Raw genomic sequence first — 21,316 nt, 5'->3', positions numbered from 1 at the left:
GTGTTACAGGATTGGTGGGTATACCTGGACCTCCAGGTATTCCTGGGTTCGACGGTGCCCCTGGCCAGAAAGGAGAGACGGGACCTACCGGGCCTACTGGTAGGTTGTGAGACTTCCAACCTAATTACCCTCGACCGGGATCTTTGGGACAGAAGCAGCAGACCCAGGCATGGGGGGGCAGCAAAATGAAGTTGGGTGTATTACTTGACAGATTTCCGAAGAAGTCTGTTTCTTAGAAGAAATAGGATCAAACAGAAGAGCTGAGGAAGTGTCCTTCTTTCTGTGTAGAGACAGATATTGATCAAAGCATACGCTTCCCAGATGTTGTTGAAAGGCAGCCAATAGTGGCGGCCCATGTGGTTTCCTAAGTGGGATGTGAGCTGCAGCTATGAAAATTCTATTTCAGCAAAGGACAAGGGAAAGTCGAAATGAGTATAATGCCATCTCTGGCCCAAAGGCATGGGATAAACTTGATCTCCTTCCTTAGGAGAAGGGACACTCGAGTGTTCCATGAAGGCTGTGATGCACAAGGCTGAGGCTGCTGACTAACTGAACAAAGAGCTCAGCCCAGCTGACCTGCGCACAGTTTGGCACGTGGCACAGTTAGAGAGGGGACAGAAGCAGGCCTTGCCTGAGAGGTCCCCTACTGCTCCATTTCCACACGTAGGCTTTGGGCTGCTATAGAAGAGAAAACGCCTTAAGATGAGGTTGTTTAATAATTCTGTGATAATCCTCCGCAACAGGAGCCCCACACTTCCATGTGAATGACATGCACAGAGTCACGTCATTCATTTTCATTTATTCATATGTCCATTTTCATATATGTCACATATTCATTGAACTGAATTGTTCAGGCATCTGCTCTGCACCAAGGACTGTGCGTATAAAAATGTTTTGAGGTGGCAGGTGAAAAGAAAAAGTCAAGACACCACGAAGGAGGCAGGCGGCTGTGTTTAGTTAGCCATGCATTCTTTTTAGACTTTTTTGGTAACATGAATAGGTAGGATACTTTGTGGAAATATAAAATATTGAAAACTCTTTGGAGCAAATGATTTTGAAAGCCTTCAGGGGAGCGTGTTTGCAATTAGAGAAACTAATTTGTCTCCTGTCTTCCAGGTCCAAGAGGATTTCCAGGTCCACCAGGCCCCGATGGGTTGCCAGGGTCCATGGGGCCCCCAGGCACCCCATCTGTTGATCACGGCTTCCTTGTGACCAGGCACAGTCAAACAATAGATGACCCACAGTGTCCTTCTGGGACCAAAATTCTTTACCATGGGTACTCTTTGCTCTACGTGCAAGGCAACGAACGGGCCCATGGCCAGGACTTGGGTAAGAAGCCTGCAGATCCACACATCCATTCAGTGTAGGTGTGTTGAGTGCCTTTGGTGCGCAGCGCTGGACTCGCGTCTGCTGCTGCACTGAGGGCAGTAGCCAGTGAAAAAGCAGCCCGGCCCCATTTCTCTCCATTGATTACAAATAATCAGTTCAACAGCTGCTGTGTTACTAATGGCAAGCCAAGAAATGTGGAGACTGAATGTTCAAAAATCTTTAAATTAATAAAACTTTAGATCTCATCTTCAAATTATCAAGTAGGATCAAGATTCCTGGAGTGCACTTAATATCTTGCATTCATGCAACTTAACCATTGCTCTTTGTGAAAAATGTCCACGTTATCCTGTCTGAAATTCTGTACGGCTGCTGAGCTTTGAGCTCTGCTCCTCTAGTTTAGGTCAGCAGAAAGCTACATATCTGTCCTCATTATCTTAGTCTGCCCCAGATAACCTCCAGCAAACTGTGTTTTAATTGTCTCTACCTTTAACTTTTATCAGGGTTAGAATCAGCAAGCTGCTGTAGAAAGAGCATCTCTGCATTTTCTGCAAAACTATTGTTAAAGACATTGCCCAATTTGTTACTGTCCATTGTATAATGAACCGTATGTTAAGTTCCTTCTAGAATTCAGCTTTAGGAAAAGGTTTCTTTGTGCTGGTAAACTGGTTTTGTTTCCTTTCATCAAAAATGTCCTACAGAATCCTTTATACATTTCCATTTCCGTGATTATGTTGATTACATGTTTTTGCTTGTTGTCCAGCTGAAATCTACTTTACATAGAGATAGATTGTGAATTATAAAGAAAACATCTCACATTGTCTTCTCCCTTGTCTAGGCACGGCCGGCAGCTGCCTGCGCAAGTTCAGCACAATGCCCTTCCTGTTCTGCAACATTAACAACGTGTGCAACTTTGCATCACGAAATGACTACTCATACTGGCTGTCCACCCCCGAGCCCATGCCCATGTCAATGGCACCCATCACGGGGGACAACATAAGACCCTTTATTAGTAGGTGAGTCGAGCATTTGTAGGAACAAATGCATAATTGAAGAGGAAAAGTGTCTAGTCTGAACAAACGTATTTTTTCTATTTTTCTCCGAAATATTCAATCCATTGCCATTTAGTTTATTATTTGTGATATCTGAGTTTTGTAATGGAAATCAACCATAAAAATTACTTGACGTAAAAGTCAGTTGGCTGGGCGCAGTGGCTGGTGCCTGTAATTCCAGCACTTTGGGAGGCTGAGGCGAGAGGATCGCTTGAGCCCGGGAGTTCAAGACCAGCCTGGGCAACATGACGAGACTTCATCTTTCCAAAAAATACAAAAGTTAGCTGGGTGTGGTGGCGGGAGCCTATGCTTCCAGCTACGAGGGAGGCTGAGGAAGGATCCCTTAAGCCTGGGATGTTGGGGCTGTAGTGAGCTGAGACCACGCCACTGCACTCCAGCCTGAGCAACAGAGTGAGACCCTGTCTCAAAAAGCAAAAAAATAAAAAGTCAGCTATTGTGTTTTAAAATTATGGTGCAGAACCATGGTGAGATAATACCGGGCTTGCAGAGAGAATTTCTGTTTTACCTCCTCACTGTGCTGGTTAGCTTTCCTCCTATAAGCAAAGTGATGTCACTGGATTCTTCAGCCAGTGTCGGAACAGTGTTTGTCTATCTTTCTTTTTTAAAAAATAGTAACTTCCCCAAGGAGCCTTTGAAGACACTGTTTTCTGAATCATCCCTGCCCCTATGAATTTTTTTAGAAATTATTTTTAATTTTGGTAAAATGCACATAACGTAAAATTTACCATCTTAATAATTTTTCAGTGTGCAGTTCAGTGGCATTAAATACATGTGCATTGTTGTTTAACCATCACCACCATCTGTCTCCAGAACTTTTTCATTTTCCCAAACTCAAACTGTCCCTATTAAACACTGACACCATATCCCTCCTCTGGTGACCCCAATTTTACTTTCTGTCCCTGTGAATTTGACCCCTGTAGACACCTCATGTAAGTGGAATCATATGATATTTTGCCTTTTGTCACTGGCCTATTTCACTCAGCATAATGTCCTCAAGGTTCATCTACATTATAGCGTGTGATAGGATTTCTTTCGTACTTAGGGCCAAATAATATTTTGTTGTGTGTAGGTGCCACGTTTTGTTGATCCGTTCCTCTGTCAATGGACACTTGGGTTTTGTCCACACCTCAGCTATTGCGAACAATGCTGCTATGAACATGGGTGTGAAAATATTTCTTTGAGAGCCTGCTTTTAATTTTTCTGGATGTATACCCAGAAGTAGAATTGTGGGATCATATGGTAATTCTGTTTTTAGTTATTTGAGAAACCTCCATGCTGTTTTCCACAGTGGCCGCACCCTTTACATTCCTGCCACAGTGCACAGGGTTCCAGTTGCTCCACGTCCTCACCAGCACATGTCGTTTTCTGCCTTTTTCATAGTAGCCATCCCAATGGGTGTGAGGTGGCCCCTGTGAAATTGTAGTACCGCAGACATACTGTATATGTCCTCTGTTTGTGTATTGTATGTCTATCTGTGCTTTATACATAAAATTATACAGATTTATACATTTAAAAATTATACAATAATACACACACTCCCAGTGCCACCAATTTTTGCTCCCTTGGGTGATATTGTACCCATTGAAAATGCATGTGTTTGGCTCAGCGATTTCCCTTAAGTGTTTATCCGCACTAATATCTGAAGTATGTTTTCAGACCCCAGGAGCCTCCCTGATAGGAAGTAAGATGGGAAACTGAAATTATTACGACTGAAAGTAACATGACTGTCCTCTCTTTGCCTCTTTCCTTCTAATTACAAGTTTATTGCTGGCCAGGTGCAGTGGCTCACGCCTGTAATCCCAGCACTTTGGGAGGCCACGGCAGGTGGATCACCTGAGATCAGGAGTTCGAGACCAGCCTGGCCAGCATGGTGAAATTCCATCTCTACTAAAAATACAAAAATTAGCTAGTTGTGGTGTTGCATGCCTGTAATCCCAGCTACTCGGGAGGCTGAGGCAGGAGAATTGCTTGAACATAGTAGGCGGAGGTTACAGTGAACCAGGATCGCACCATTGCACTCCAGCCTAGGTGACAACAGCAAAACCCTGTCTCAAAAAAAAAAAAAAAAAAAAAAAGGTTATTGCTTAGAAACACTCAGAAATAATAGGAAAGTGGCCAGTGAACAAATTCATTTGACTAAGAAGCTATTCTGTAATTTTACTTTTTACGTATTAAGATAATAAAAATATTAAAAGGTTTTTATATTCCCTTTAAAGAAATCAGCAGTCTTTGAATATGAAGAAAGATGTAGCAGTATCAGCTAAGAAGTGCCCTGCATTCAAGAGAAAAGGGAAAAGGGAAGCAGATGCTTGGAATCACCCCTGGAGCTCCTGCCCAGCTGCCCTAGGCTGTGCCTTTAGCCCAACTCCTTTCATTAGATGAACATGCCCTGTTTCGGGGAAGACTAGGGTTATATGCCAGGCAGGTCCTGGCAGATCACAGTTTAGTGAGAGAGCTATGTCACGTGGGGCCATGGACCAGAGGGCTGGAAGGCGCCTCCTATGTGGGAAAATCTTAGGTCTTTGATCCCCTTACATTAAACTATCTACTGACCGTTTTCTTAGATTTTTTTTTTTGAACTATGAGAAAACTTATTTTATTGATGTTAAAATGGAGAATATCATTCATGACACTTCCTGAATGGCGCTTTTCAGAATGCAGGCAATACTTCACCTGTGCGAGTGGCTGCCAGATATTGACTGTTTTGAGACTTTTCTTGCTCAGAACCATGCCTGATAACTAGAAGGAAAAGTAACAACTTTTGTGGGCTTCTCTTTTTAGCTTCCTTTACACAACAGGTAGAAAAAAAACTGTTCATTGGTATGTTTCCTATTTACTTTCTTGACGTTAACATTTGACCTTGATTCCGAGCTCCTTGACAGGAGCTCTGGCATGCCTTGGTGGTATTCCAAAAACAGGTCTCAGAGAACCTGCGTGTCTGAGACCGGCATTGCTCTGGATGCATTCCTTTCAGTAAAACAGCCCTGGTCTGTGGGCACCAAGAGTCTGAGGTTTCTGTATGTTTTAATCCTCAGACAGGCTTGTAAAACCAACTTGGAGCTGCTAAACCTTAGAGTCTACGCAAGGGGCATGGCATTTCCCACTTCATGTGTAATTGGACCAGAAAGTCCTGGAATGTCCCAGGACTTTACATTTCCAGATTTTTACGTCTGTTAGTTGACATCTCGAAGCTCAGCAGGAAGAGACCTTCCCAGGCGTGTACTTGAAGCCGCTGCCTTTGCATCAAGTCTGCCTTTACTTCCCTGTTGTAGAGAGGCTGCCCCTTTGTCCCTGTCTCTGAGCAGGCAGGTTTCCATGGTTACTGAACTTAGTGGTTTCCCACGACTTCTCAGGACTTACAGGTTCCTTCCCAGGTCTTCCCTTTAGGGAGGTCCGAAAGCTAAATTTTAGAAACAGCAAATGACACAAAAGCCTTCATTTTGAGCAGAAAAGGTGGCAGTTTTACTGCTTTCATCCTGATAGCAGGGCACCATTTTCTAAGTACTTTCTAGCTTTCTGCAGTCAAGACTCACGAGAGAAATACTGATTGCTAATTGCTCTGACGAAAAGACCACTGGATTGAGAGCAAGGAGAAGTGCATTTTAGTTCTGTCTTGGACACAACTAACCCTGGCCTTAGTTTCTTCATATGCAATATGGAGAATGTGGCCATGTGAATTTTAAGGAATCACACAGCTCTTTAAGCCTGCAATGGGGCAGGACCACCCTCTCTATAGACCCTTGAAGCCCTCAGCCCAGAGACCGTCTGAAAAAGACAAAACGCTTCGCTCCAGGCTGTATTTCTAGGTCTGTGTCTAGCAAACAGATGGTGGCAGATGTATGAGGCCAATTTCAGTCACTGTTGTTTAAGTGAACCTTTTAATTCATCTGCATTTGGGTGAATAAAATAGAAAATTGCACACACCACACATACACACACGCACACACACACACATGTCCATGGAAAATCAAGTGACTCATTCAGCCCTATTCCCCCTTCTGATCCACTTTCATGCAAATGTCCCAATATAACTAGGTGTAATTATTAACACCGTTTATAGTCATTTATCAGCATTGTTAACACTCTGTTCATTTTGTGACTCGAATGTAATTATTCACTGTTGCTGTTTAATTTTTTTTTTAAAACAAAGCATTATCCCACCATCAAGGGTTCCCTTCATTGAAAGGGTCTTAGTCAGAGCACTGTGCTGTGTTAATTTATTTCTGGTACAGTCCCAAGCCTGAGCTGAATCAGCCTGGCTTGAGGGGCATCCTGTCCTTGGGAGGGTCCTCTGCGGGTCACTTCAGCTGCAGTGGATACTGATGGCCTCAGACCTTGGACAGCTGAGCCAAGGGGGCAGACCAGAAAACAAGTTTCCCGCAAGAGGCCCACGTGGACATGCAGCCTCAAGTTCATTAAAGCATGCATTATTTGTCTTAGTTACTCAACTCACTAAGTGCATTTTTTATACTAAAGATTATTCATAGCTTCAAACAAACTGTTGCATTCCAAAAGGAGTAGCTCTTGGATTTCACCAGCATTTTTTCTGAAGCATTTATTGTGCTTGTGGAAATACATACTCATTGTCGAAAGATTGGAAAACACTCAAATGCCCGAAGAAGAAAAGCCGCCTGTAACCCCAGCCCCTCCGGGAGAGCCACTGTTAGAGCTTTGCCTTCCTATTTTTCCCTTCTTCGAGACAGACAGTTAAATAACTCGTGTTGGATCTATTTTTTAAACAATTTTTTAGAGGCAGGTCTCGCTTTGTTGCCCAGGTCAGAGAGCAGTGGCACACAGGCAGGCCAAACATAGCTCCCTGCAGCCTTGAACTCCTGGCCTCAGGCAGTTCTTCTGCCTCAGCCTCCCTAGTAGCCGGGAGTACAGGCCTGTGTCCTGCTCTAATTTTTTCTTCTTTTTTTGAGATGGAGTTTCACTCTTGTTGCCCAGGCTGGAGTGCATTGACACGATCTCAGCTCACTGCAACCTCCACCTCCCAGGTTCAAGCGATTCTCCTGCCTCAGCCTCCTGAGTAGCTGGGATTACAGGCATGTGCCACCACGCCCAGCTAATTTTTTGTATTTTTAGTAGAGACAGGGTTTCTCCATGTTGGTCAGGCTGGACTTGAACTCCTGACCTCAGATGATTCGCCTGCCTTGGCCTCCCAAAGTGCTGGGATTATAGACATGAGCCACCGCACCCGGCCATCCTGCTCTATTTTTGAATTGAATGTTTTAATCCTGAGATAGGCTTATAAAACCAACAGGGAGGTGCTAAACCTGAGTCTAAGCAATGGGCACGTTTCCCACTTAATATGTAATTGGACCAGAAAGACTGAGTGAGGGCGTTGAGTGTTGGTCATGGGGCAGTGCATGGAGGGCGGCCTCTGCCCTGCGCCCTGCTGTGCTGAGTGTCTCTGCTCCACTTCCAGGTGTGCTGTGTGTGAGGCGCCCGCCATGGTGATGGCCGTGCACAGTCAGACCATTCAGATCCCACCGTGCCCCAGCGGGTGGTCCTCGCTGTGGATCGGCTACTCTTTTGTGATGGTAAGTGTCTGGGGAGACGCTGTGTATCCTGGGAAGAGCCCCACTTTCGCCCCATAGTCGCCTCTGTCTGGTGCCTCCATACCTCGGGGTTCTCTGCATCTCGCTGCTTAAGCCCCTCCTTCTTCCTCCAACCGTCCCCTTCCAAAGCATGCCTGGAAGCCTGGCCTGCTCTGCCTGGTGACAGCAGGGGTCTCCAGCACCAGCCAGAACACTCCTCTGCTCAGAGCCGGGGTAGCTGGGATGAGCATCTTCCTGGAAATGCAGGCCCAGGCCTCTGCTTCCCTGTGGCTGCTCCACTCAGGTGCTCTACAGCTCTGTTCCAGCACCAGCAATATGAACAGCTTCTCTATACAACCTGCTTCTCCATACAACCAGCTTCTCTCTATGAGCAGCTTCTCCATATGACCAGCTTCTCTCTGTGAGCAGCTTCTCTACATGACCACCTTCTCTATGTGAACAGCTTCTGTATATGACCAGTTTCTCTCTATGAGCAGCTTCTCCATATGACCAGCTTCTCTCTGTGAGCAGCTTCTCTACATGACCACATTCTCTATGTGAACAGCTTCTGTATATGACCAGTTTCTCCATATGAGCAGCTTCTCTATAAAACCAGCTTCTCCATGTGACCAGCTTCTCTACACAAAGTCGAGGCCTCTTTCAGGGAAAGGAGGAAGAGAGCCTGCACATAGGGAGTACACATTCTACTACAACACGAACGAGCTGGAAAGCAGAAGCTTGAGTTAGGGAGAGAACACCCGAGGGCTGGCTGTGGCCTCCACGAAGGCTCTCCTGGGCCAGTGCTGCCTGGGACCCTTCCCACGGGGCAAGGACTGCTCTCCTAGCCCCAGGGCTTCCCTTCCCCACAAAAGTCAATTGAAACGGAAAACAAGGCCCCTGTTTGATACGCTCATTGTAGCTTGTTTTCTTCTGTTACCTCAGTTGGCAGTATTGATTAAATATATACAAGTCGTGAACTTGTAAGATCAGAGTTATCCCGGAATTTGCCAATTCCCAGTAAACAACTCTGCACACACATCTGCATTATCACTGGAAGTCCTAGTCCCATGTTCACACTGTCAGGAATGGGCGAGTTGTACATTTGACCCACAGATGAACATTATTTATCATCTGACTGACAGGGGACAGGGCTTCATAGCTATTTTCTTCTGTAAATTATTCCAATTGTAGAAAAAATTGGCAGGAAAACCTTTTTTTTAATGTTTGAGTGAGGACGCTGAGCGAAGATAACGAGAAAACTGATGGGTGGTGTGGCGTCCGCCCTGCGCCCCAGCCGTGGGGAGGGTCTCTGCCCCACCTTCCGGACGCGCTGTGTGTGAGGTGCCCACCATTGCGATTTCCTTCTACTGGATTTTTCTTGTGCTTTTTTACGCATTTTTCCAAGTGTAGAAAAAGTTGGCAGGAAAGCAATTTTTAAAATGTTTGTGCACATAGACAAGTTTGATTGTATGATTTGCTGGGTTGATTGTACTGCAGTTAGACTCTTCACGTTGCAGCACCACCACCAGATTAACAGGTTGTTCCAATAATTTGAAGTGCTGCATTGTAACTACTTTATCGAGAGAGCCAAAAAGGTTGAACATGCAGTATAGAGAAATCAGGACACTAACAATGATATAAGCATGCCATTTTCATTAAAAGGTAGATTGGATTTGCCGCTCCATAATTATAAGAAATACTGAGTGGAATCTCTGTGTGTCAGGGAAAGTCCGGAGTTGCATTGAGGAACCACGGGAAAGCCGTTGTCACCCCAAACCCTTGTCCGGGTGTCACAAAGACCTGAAACAGTGATTGCCCATAATTTCTCGAAATCAGGAGCAAACAAAAATAATGACGTTCTAGAGAACAGTGTCTCCCAGCACCTCCTCTGAGTTCTCAGGACGATGGCTCTGGTCTGGAAGTCCCTGTCCTTGCCTCTGCTCTGCCTTCAAGCTGTGTGATCCTGGTCAGATCCCAGACTGTCCTCATCTGGGAATCAGTGGAGTTAGCCTTATCCTCAAAGGTCCCTTGTGTCTCCAAAATTCCAGAGTTCACATTTCCCATATCTGAAATAATAGTCATGGGGATCTGTCGTAATGTCTTAGTCAAGGTTGTATGTCATTCATTTTAAGGTCTTGATTTCTGAGTACAGGAAGGTCCTACTTAAACCTGCTAGACCAAAATGCAATTTGATAAAGTTATAGTAGTAGCTATTTTTTTCTCTTACTCTTGTTTTTCTCTCTTTTTAAAGAAAAAAAAATTGAATGATTATTCTTTACCTTAAGATAAATAGCCTCTAATATAGCAAATACAGGAATGCATTTGTAAAATCTGATTCCACATCCGTTGTTTGCAACATTATTTGAACATTTTGGCTGTTGTCTCATGCCCCATGTTAGAATGGGTTGGAGTGTTTCAAATCTAATACATAGTGAGCTCTTCTTTAAACTCTAATAAAGCTGGGCTGGTCATCTATTTGGGGAGCAGCCGTTAGATGATCCCTGGGGCCATGTTGAGCACTATGGGGCCCCAGCCATGCAGGCACTGGCTCGGCGGCCAGCCCGAGAATTTGGGCACAGAGTGTGTCTTGTGGTGACCACATGAGGCTGCAGTGTGTGGCTTTCCAGAGGGAACACCCTGGCGCCTTCCTGGGAAGGATCGATCTCTCCCAGTGTTTGAGGAGGGAACCTCTGACTCACGGCTTGTCTGTCCCGCAGCACACCAGCGCCGGTGCAGAAGGCTCTGGCCAAGCCCTGGCGTCCCCTGGCTCCTGTCTGGAGGAGTTTAGAAGTGCGCCATTCATCGAGTGTCACGGCCGTGGGACCTGTAATTACTACGCAAATGCTTACAGCTTTTGGCTCGCCACCATAGAGAGGAGCGAGATGTTCAAGTAAGTGGGAGCGCTGCTTTTTTGCAGGGTGCTGGCCCCTTTGTGACTTTATTTTTTAATCATCCACGATCCATAACATCGTCCAAAGCAAAGTCTCGAAGAACAAATGTAACGAACATTTGCTGCTGTTCGACATGGGCAGATCACCGAGACGATTTTCAAAGGCAGACCTTGAGTCATAGGTTTAATTTTTTCATAAACTGAAGAACCGTGAAAGAAAAAGGTCACTTTCCATTTTTTCTAGGTGAATGTACTAAAATGTAATTAAAGCAACTGAAATCTCCAAACAGAGCATGTTTGAAATACAGTATATTTAATAATCCCGGGGAAAAGAAGTGAGCAGCATTCATTTTCATGCCATTTATAACACCGATCGTAATGTACACTTGGTGTAAGTTCTGAGTGACTTCACAAGGTATTTTTTTAGACTTGTGCAAATAAAAATTCATTTCAGCACAAATTCAGCTGAAATTGAGAGGGAAGACCCTTCCTTCCTTTTCCATTACCAAAATCTCACCTTTAAAATGACTGTCCCAAGTGGCTACTAACCTTGCTGGAGTTGACTGGGAGCCGGGCCGGTCCCCGAAGGCCAGGAGCGCATAATGAATCCTCTGTCCGGAGCCCCAGCTGCAGCCCTGCTGGAGCCAGTGCAGGAGGCTGACGGTGCAGGAGGCTGACAGTGCAGGAGGCTGACGGTGCAGGAGGCTGACGGTGCAGGAGGCTGACGGTGCAGGAGGCTGACGGAGCTGGCACAGCTGCTTACTGTTCGTTTCCAAAACAAGTGCTTCTCACCCCTGGAGATAAGCCTTTCGTCTTCACCTTTTTGGAGAGAATCATATGGAACTCTGCTGTGATCCTGTCTCTTTCTAGCTTAGATAGTAAGAGACAGAACGACATACTCACTCCTCTAATTCGTTACTCATCCAAAAAGTGCCGCGTGCCTAACTGGTGGTTTATTGGAGCCTTTCAAGGCACTGGAAACTTGACATCAATGCTGCAGATAGAGTTTAGCCATTCACTACCAAAATGAGCACACTTTGTTCATGCCTCAGCCCCTGCAGTGTCCTCTTATAGGGTTGATTGGTAATAATGGGTTTTGTTTTTTTTTTTAACCAGCAGCCTGATACAATAAACTAAAATGTTTTCCCAAAGCAAATTAGGTAAGATCCCATTAATTTAAATAATAAACTTGAGGGTACTGGAATTTGCACCAAAAGTTGCTAAAACAAGCGGCCTCAATTTTAGGATGAGGCACTCTCATAAATGGCTATTTTAATTTAATTTAATTTTTAAAAAAATTTAATAGAATTTTCTCAGTACCAATTTTAGTTCAGATTTTACCTTTTCAACAATCAAAATAATGCAGAGTTTCTAAGCTTGAGAAACATTTGGGACATTAAATGTCTTTCCCTCTTTTTGGCCTCAAAGCAGACCACAGAAATCCTTCAAAAGTTATAAAAGTATTTTGAGGTCTAGGGAATTACTCCAGATTTATTACTCATCACATCATTCCACAAATATTTAGTGAACATTTACTGTGTGTGTAAAGTGTTGCAGAGAAGAATAATATCTTCTTCTTACCTTGGAGGAGTTTATGATCTAATGGAGGAGAAAGGACCAAAAGTGAAATTGTAGTACAAGGAGGCAGGTGGCACAGAGGGGAATGGCGAAGGCTTTGGAGCCAGACCGATGTGGCGGGACTTCAGCTCTGCCCTAAGGGGCTGTGGGCACTGGGGCAGGTGTTAGGGCCTGGGTGTGCAGATGGTAGGTAACCCTCAGTGTTCTGTGTGCCCTGCACCCAGCACATACGTGCTCATGGTAAGGTGGACAGCAGTCACTGGGTGGTACCAGGTTGGGGCCTGATGCCAGGGGCTGGGCCGACCCCTTAGACATTTCTGAGCAGGGCAGGACTGCCATGTTTCTGATGTGTTGTGAAATGATGGCTAATGGTCTGTCTCTGTGCTGTATTTTAGGAAGCCCACGCCGTCCACCTTGAAGGCAGGGGAGCTGCGCACGCACGTCAGCCGCTGCCAAGTCTGTATGAGAAGAACATAATGAAGCCTGAGTCAGCTAATGTCACAACATGGTGCTACTTCTTCTTCTTATTGTTAACAGCAACGAACCCTAGAAATATATCCTGTGTACCTCACTGTCCAGTATGAAAACCGTAAAGTGCCTTATAGGAATTTGCGTAACTAACACACCCTGCTTCATTGACCTCTACTTGCTGAAGGAGAAAAAGACAGCGATAAGCTTTCAATAGTGGCATACCAAATGGCACTTTTGATGAAATAAAATATCAATATTTTCTGCAATCCAATGCACTGATGTGTGAAGTGAGAACTCCATCAGAAAACCAAAGGGTGCTAGGAGGTGTGGGTGCCTTCCATACTGTTTGCCCATTTTCATTCTTGTATTATAATTAATTTTCTACCCCCAGAGATAAATGTTTGTTTATATCACTGTCTAGCTGTTTCAAAATTTAGGTCCCTTGGTCTGTACAAATAATAGCAATGTAAAAATGGTTTTTTGAACCTCCAAATGGAATTACAGACTCAGTAGCCATATCTTCCAACCCCCAAATAGAAATTTCTGTCTTTCTGCTCTGTGTGGTACTATGCAGCTGCTTTTGCAGAAATCACAATTTTCCTGTGGAATAAAGATGGTCCAAAAATAGTCGAAAATTAAATATATATATATATATTAGTAATTTATATAGATGTCAGCAATTAGGCAGATCAAGGTTTAGTTTGACTTCCACTGTTAAAATAAAGCTTACATAGTTTTTTTCCTTTGAAAGACTGTGCTGTCCTTTAACGTAGGTTTATAAAGACTAGGATATTGAATGTGAAACATCCGTTTTCATTGTTCACTTCTAAACCAAAAATTATGTATTGCCAAAACCAAGCCCAGGTTCATGAATATGGTGTCTATTATAGTGAAACATGTACTTTGAGCTTATTGTTTTTATTCTGTATTAAATATTTTCAGGGTTTTAAACACTAATCACAAACTGAATGACTTGACTTCAAAAGCAGCAACCTTAAAGGCCGTCATTTCATTAGTATTCCTCATTCTGCATCCCGGCTTGACAAACAGCTCTGTTGAATCACAGTATCAGTATTTTCACACGTAAGCACATTGGGGCCATTTCCGTGGTTTGTCACGAGCTGTGTTCACAGACCTCAGCAGGGCATCGCATGGACCGCAGGAGGGCAGATTCGGACCACTAGGCCTGAAATGACAGTTCACTAAAAGTCTCCAAAACATTTTTAAGACTACTAAGGCCTTTTATGTAATTTCTTTAAATGTGTATTTCTTAAGAATTCAAATTTGTAATAAAACTATTTGTATAAAAATTAAGCTTTTATTAATTTGTTGCTAGTATTGCCACAGACGCATTAAAAGAAACTTACTGCACAAGCTGCTAATAAATTTGTAAGCTTTGCATACCTTAGATCATTTTCATTTTGCACTTCTTCCAAATGAGAGTCACAGACTGGGGGTGATTTATAGTGACTACAACAAGGAAAAAAAGATTGGTGTTCTCCATCTCTTCCTCTTTCGTCGCCTCCTCACTCCCTCCTTTGCATCCTTCCATCTGTCCCCCAAGACAGCTGTCATCCATCTCTCCATCCATCCATTCATTCACTGTATAAATGCCACTTCCCAGGCATTGGTTAAATACAAGATAAACAGAGATGAATAGCACGCATATATAGCCATTAAGTGTGAATCCACTGGGGGGTTAGAACTGAGATTTTAGTTATATTAGGAGTGAAGCAGAGGGCTGAATTTCAAGTATTACTTGATGTAGCCAAAAAAAAAAAAAAAAAAAAAAAAAATGACAGATCTCTTTTCCCTAATGACTGAAGCTTCAGTTTGAACTGGATCAGAATATAGTCCACGGAGAATGAGTGTGTGACTGAATACTCAGAAAAAAGCTCTCAATATGCTGATGTTCTCAGTTAACTCACCCAGAGCCATGGTGAAGACAAAGGACAGAATGTGAGCATGCAGCACAGTGCTCCAGGCAGGTCATGCGGCAGGGACCCGATTCGCCACCTTTTCCGCACTTCTGACAAAAACAGTGAAAAGCGTTCTTTGGTCTCCTTAGTATATGGAAGGGTAGAGAAGAAAATTAAAATCGTTAGGCTTAGTTTCTACTGAAGTTACTGAGAGGTAACTGAAGTTATTAAGAGCCACTTTAGAGCTTTTCGTACATGTAGATATATTTTGCGTACAAAATTTTGTATGCAATATATATATGTATAAAGTTCATTTATCATGTCTGTTATATGCAATTTAGTATCTCTAGGAAAGTACAAAGAAGATAATATGACACTGTAGATCTCAATATTCAAATCCCATGCGTCTTATACCCATTATTCGGAAAGCAGTTTTTATGTTTTTAAAATTAACTTACAGTAAAACTGACTTATTGGGCCGGGCGCGGTGGCTCAAGCCTGTAATCCCAGCACTTTGGGAGGCCGAGACGGGCGGATCACGAGGTCGGGAGATCGAGACCATCCTGGCTAACACGGTGAAACCCCGTCTCTACTAAAAAAAATACAAAAAACTAGCCGGGCGACGTGGTGGGCGCCTGTAGTCCCAGCTACTCGGGAGGCTGAGGCAGGAGAATGGCGTAAACCCGGGAGGCGGAGCTTGCAGTGAGCTGAGATCCGGCCACTGCACTCCAGCCTGGGCAGCAGAGCGAGACTCCGTCTCAAAAAAAAAACAAAAAAAAACAACAAAAAAAAACTGACTTATTTTGATGTACAGTTCTATGAATTGTGAACTTACAAATAGGTTCACATACCCATAACCAAATCAGCACGCAGAACAGTTTCATCACCTAAAAACCTTCAAACCTGTACTATGTAGAACAGTCAGGCACCCTAACCTGGTCATCAACCATGGAACTCTCCCCCATCATAGATCGTCTATTCAAGAATGGAAGAATAGACTTGAAACTGTCTTCTTTTACTCAGCATAATGTATCTGACATTCCTTCAAGTCGTTATGTGTATCAATAGTTTATTCCTTTCTATTGCTGAGCGGGATGGCATTTTATACACATACCACCCTTCACTTACCTATTCACCTGTTGAAGGATATTTGGGTTGTTTCTGGGTTTTGGTGATTATAAATAGGAATAAACATTCACATTCAGGTTTGCCTGTGAATGTAAGTCTTCATTACTTTAGGATAAATGCCCAGTACTAAGACAGCTGTGTCATAGGGGAAGTATGCATTTAATGTTCTAAGGAGCTGCCAAACCATCTTCTAGGATGGCTGCACCATGCTGCCTTTCCTCCAGCAACCAGTGGGATCTCCAGTGGCTCCACATCCCCTCCAGTATTTGGCATTGCCAGCAATTTGTGTGTGTGGTCTTCTCACAAGTATATAGTGGCATTAACTATGGTTAATTTGCATTTCTCTAATGATTAATGATGTTGAACAGTTTTTGGCTGTCTGTATATCTTGTATATCCTTTTTTTTAAAGTGTCTGTTAAACCTTTGCTCAGTCTTTTTAAAAATTTTATTTTATTTTGTTTTATTTTTAGGTGGGGTCTTACTCTGTTGCCCAGGCTGGAGTGCAGTGGCATGATCTCGGCTCGCTGTAACCTCCACCTCCTGGGCTCAAGTGATCCTCCCACCTCAGCCTCCTGAGTAGCTGGGACTACAGGTGTGTGCCACGCATCCAGCTAATTTTTTTTGTATTTTTGTAGAGACTGGGTTTCACCGTGTTGTCTAGGCTGGCCTCAAACTCCTAGACTCAAGTGATCTGCCCACCTCGGCCTTCCAAAGTGCTGGGATTACAGGTGTGAGCCATCATATCCAGCCCCTTTGCTCAGTTCTTCAGTTGGGTTGCTCATCTTCACACTGTTGCATCCTGAAAGCTATTCACATATTCTGGTTACAAGTCCATTTTTGGATAAGTGATTTGCAAATTCATCCACTTAATGATGTCTTTCACAGAGCTAAACTTTTTTGCTTTTTAAACTTTCAGCTTTTATTTGAGACACCGCAGTGTACATATGCAGGATTGTTAGATAGGTGTATAGTGCCAGATGGCGAACATAGTACCCAGTAGGTAGCTTTTCAACCCAGGCCCCGTCCTCCCTCCCCGCTCTAGTGTTCTGCAGTGTTGACTGCTTCCCTGTTTATGTCCATGTGTAAAGCTAAAGTTTTTAATTTTGATGATATCCAACTTACCAATTTGTGTTTTCTTCCACTGGACATGCTTTTGCTATTATGGTTGAGAACCTGCTGATACACCCTAGCTCACAAATATTTTCTCTTGCATTTTCTTCTCAAAGTGTTAAGGTTTTACTTACTACATTTAGATTTGTAATCCATTTTTTAATTGATGAAATTCACATAATGTAAAATGCACCACGTTAAGGTGAACAATTCAGTGGCATGTAGTATATTCACAATGCTGTGCAACCACCTGTGTCCAGTTCTAAGCCACCTGCTTCTACTACTAAACCAGCTTCATCTAGCGCTAAACCAGCTTCATCTAGCACTAAACCACCTACATCTAATTGCATACCAGCTGCATCCAGTACTAAATTACCTGCACCTAGCATTAAACCACCTGCATCTAGTTCTGAACCACCTGCATCTAGTGCTAAATCACCTGCATCTAGCACTAAACCACCTACATCTAGTGTAAACCAGCTGCATCTATTTCTAAACCACCTGCATCTAGTTCTAAGTAACCTGCATCTAGTTCTAAACCACCTGCATCTAGTGCTAAATCCCCTTCATCTAGTTCTAAACCACCTGCATCTGGTACTAAACCAGCTGCATTTAGTTCTAAACAACCTGCATCTAGTGCTAAATCACCTTTAGTTCTAAACCCTAGCATCTAGTACTAAATCAACTGCATCTAGTTCTAAACTAGCTGCATCTAGCTCTAAACCACCTGCATTCAGTTCTAAATCAGTTGCATCTCGTACCAAACCACCTCCATCTAGTACTAAACCACCTGCATCTAGGACTAAACCACTTGTATCTAGTACTAAACCACTGTGTCTAGTTCCAAAACATTTTAATCACACCAAAGCCCCATCCCCATTCAGAAGTCACACCCCATTCCCTCCCTACCCCTCTGTCCCTGGCAAACACCAGTCTGCTTTCTGACTCTATACATTTGCCTACTTTGGATATTTCATACAGTGCATGACTTTCGTGTGTGCTTTCTTTCAGTTAGCATGATGTTCTCAAGGTTATCCACATTGTGGCATGCATCAGTACTTCGATCACTTTTATGGCTGTATAATTTCCATCATGTAAATATGCTACGTTTTGTTTATCCGCTCACCCATTCATGAACATGTGAACTATCTTGATCTTTGGCTACTGTGACTAGTGTTGCTGTGCACATGCATTTGTTTGAGTTCCTGTTTTATTTATTTATTTATTTATTTATTTATTTATTTATTTATTTGAGACAGAGTCTTGTTCTGTCACCCAGGCTGGAGTGCAGTGGCATGATCTCGGCTCACTGGAAGCTCTGCCTCCTGGGTTCACTCCATTCTCCTGCCTCAGCCTCCCGAGTAGCTGGGACTACAGGCGCCCGCCACCACACCCAGCTAATTTTTTGTATTTTTAGTAGAGATGAGGTTTCATCGTGTTAGCCAGGATGGTCTCGATCTCCTGACCTCGTGATCTACCTGCCTCAATTCTCTAGGGTATCCACCTAGGAATGGAATTGCTGAGTCTGTGTTTAACTTTTTGAGGAATTGCCAAACTCTTTTCCACAGAGGCTGAACTGTTTTACACTCCCACCAACAATGATATGGGCTCCAATTCCCCTACGTCCTTGCCCACATTGATGATTTTCCAATTTTTGATTATAACCATCTTAGTGGATATGAAGGGATCTCGGTTTTGATTTGCATTTTCCTAATTTTTCATGATGCTGTGCATCTTTTCAATGTGCCTCTTGGCCATTTATACATTGAGTAGACATTTGAAATGTTTACTCAATTTCTTTTCCATTTTAAATTAGGTTGTCTTTTTGTTATTTATTTACTTTTGAGAGGGTCTCACTCTTTCACCCAGGCTGGAGTGCAGTGACACAATCATGGCTTATTGCAGCCTCCACCTCCCAGGTTCAGGTGATCCTCCCACCTCAACCTCCTGAATAGCTGGGACTACAGGCATGCACCACCACACTCAGCTAATTTCTCTAAAGTTTGTAGAGATGGGGTCTCACTATGTTGCCAAGAATGGTCTCAAACTCCTGGGCTCAAGCGATCCTCCTGCCTGGGCCTCCCAAACTATTGGGATTACAGTTGTGTGCCTGATCCGTCTTTTTGTTGTTTACTTGTAAGCATTCCTCATATATTCTGAATAGTAGACCCTTATCAGATACATGGTTTGCAAATATATTTTCCTATTATGAAGATTGTCTTTTTACTTTCTTAAGTGCACAAAAGTTTTTAATGTTGATGAAGTACAATTTATCTATTTTTCATCTGTTGCTCATGCCTTTAGTGTCATATCTAAGAATCCATTGCCAGATCCAAGGTCGAATATTTACTCCTATGTCTTCCTCTTTCTATTTCTTCCTTTTCTTATTTCATCCCCCTACACACACACACCTCTTTTTCTTTTTCTTGCCTTTTTTGTACTCTCCAGAATTTTTAGTACAACGTTAAATTGGTGTGGTGAATATGGGCATTCTTCCCTTGTTCTTGATCTGAAGAAAAAAGCATTTAGTCCTTCATCATTAAATATGATGTTAACTACAGGGTTTTAAAAAAACAAAAAACAAAAAACAGATACCTTTATCCCTGTAAGTATCATGAGTGGATATCAAATGTTGTTGAATACCTTTTCTGCATCAATCGATATGATTGTATGGACTTTCCTCTTCAGCTTGTTGAAACAGTGGATAATAGTGATTGATAATCAAAGATCAGACCAATTTTACATTTCTGGGATAAAGCCCACTTGCTCATGGTATATTATTATTTTTATATATTGAGCATTTCATTTGCTAGTACTTACTAGAGTTTCTTGTGTCTGTGTTAGTGAGACAAATTGCTTTTAACTTTATTTTCTTATATTACCTTTGGCTTTTCTATCAAATAATGCCATTTGCAAAAAAAGAAAGAAAATGAGCTAGGAAATGTTCCCCCATCTCTTCTGTTTTCCAGAAGACATTATGTAGAGTTGTTATTTCTTTTTAGATATTTAATAGAATTTGTCAATAAAACCATTTGGGCCTGTAAATTTCCTTTCTTGGTAGGTTTTCAACTATAAATTTAAGTTACAAATAGTTATGGGACTATTCAGGATACCTATTTCATCTTGGATGAGTTAGATTACTTTTTCTTTCAAGGATTAGTTCATACGAAGTTGTTGTATTTGTGTCTAGGGTTATTCCTAGTATTCTATTATCTCCATGTCTGTAAAGCCTGTAGCAGCATTTATTATTTCTTTCCTGACATTGAACATTTTCATCTTCCATCTTTTTCTTTGTCAAATTCATTAGAAGTTTGTCAATATTATTGATCTTTTCAAAGAACCAGCTTTTGGATTTATTGATTTTTTTCTATTTTTCTGCCTTCAATTTCATCAATTTTTTTCTCTTATCTTTATTATTTCCTTTCATGTTCTTATTTTGTGTTTATTTTCCTCTTCTTTTTCTAGTTTCTTAAGCTGTAAGCTTACATGATTAATTTGGGACTTTTTTCTTTTTAAACGTAAGCATTTGATGCTATATATTTCCCTCTAAGCACTGATTTACCTGCACCCCATGGATTGTGTTATGTTGTATTTTCATTTACATTCAATTCAAAATAAGTTTTAATTTCTTTGATTCTTCCTTTGATCCACAGCTTATTTGGAAGTATGTTGCTTAATTTCCAAATGTTTGTAGATTTTCTGTTATATTTCTGTTTTTGATATCTGGTTTAATTTCATTATGATCATAGTACATACTACGTATGCTTTCAATAATTGTGCATTTGTTAAAGTTTCTTTTATTCTTTCTTGGTGAATGTTCCATGTAAAATTGAAAAGAATATGTATTCTGTTAGTGTTGGATAGATTGTTCTATAAATATAGTTTATGATCCACTTGGTTGATGGTATTGTTCAGTTTTTTTAATATCCCTGTGATTTTCTCTCTATAGTTCTGTCATTTACTGAGAGATGAATGTTGAAGTTTCCAGTGTTTTTTATGGATTTTAAAATTTCTCCTTTCAGTTGGAACAGTTTGCTTTTTCTATTTTTAAGTTCCATTATTAGGGGTGTGCACAGTTAGTATTGTTCTGACTTCCTGGTGAGTCAACTCTTTTACCATTATACTATCTGCCATTTTATGTCTGGGAATTAGTTTTTGCCCCAAAATCTACTTTGTCTGATATTAATATAGCCACTCCATCTTTCTTTTGATTGCTATTTGCTTGATAAGTCTTCTCTATTTTTTATTTGTATCCTATCCATATTCTTATATTTGAAGCG

The 21,316-nt window shown here is 42.2% G+C and overlaps 1 protein-coding gene across 1 annotated transcript in view; it reads left to right on the top strand.

The window, feature by feature from the left end:
• The window catches only part of COL4A1 (collagen type IV alpha 1 chain), a 154,640-nt gene extending 140,361 nt beyond the window's left edge, over positions 1-14,279 (top strand). Inside the window, exons 47-52 of the mRNA XM_025364402.1 lie at positions 1-99; positions 1,117-1,329; positions 2,165-2,342; positions 7,828-7,942; positions 10,657-10,829; positions 12,803-14,279. Coding sequence (XP_025220187.1) covers positions 1-99; positions 1,117-1,329; positions 2,165-2,342; positions 7,828-7,942; positions 10,657-10,829; positions 12,803-12,884 — 860 coding nt within the window. The 3' untranslated portion in view covers positions 12,885-14,279. The remainder of the gene's footprint in view (positions 100-1,116; positions 1,330-2,164; positions 2,343-7,827; positions 7,943-10,656; positions 10,830-12,802) is intronic.
• The last annotated feature ends 7,037 nt before the right edge of the window (positions 14,280-21,316 follow it).

The sequence above is a fragment of the Theropithecus gelada genome, chromosome 17 (genome assembly GCF_003255815.1).
Source record: "Theropithecus gelada isolate Dixy chromosome 17, Tgel_1.0, whole genome shotgun sequence".
Classification (NCBI taxonomy): domain Eukaryota; kingdom Metazoa; phylum Chordata; class Mammalia; order Primates; family Cercopithecidae; genus Theropithecus; species Theropithecus gelada.
The sequence above is the reverse complement of the archived record's forward strand: the minus strand, read 5'-3'. Positions and strand labels throughout refer to the sequence as shown.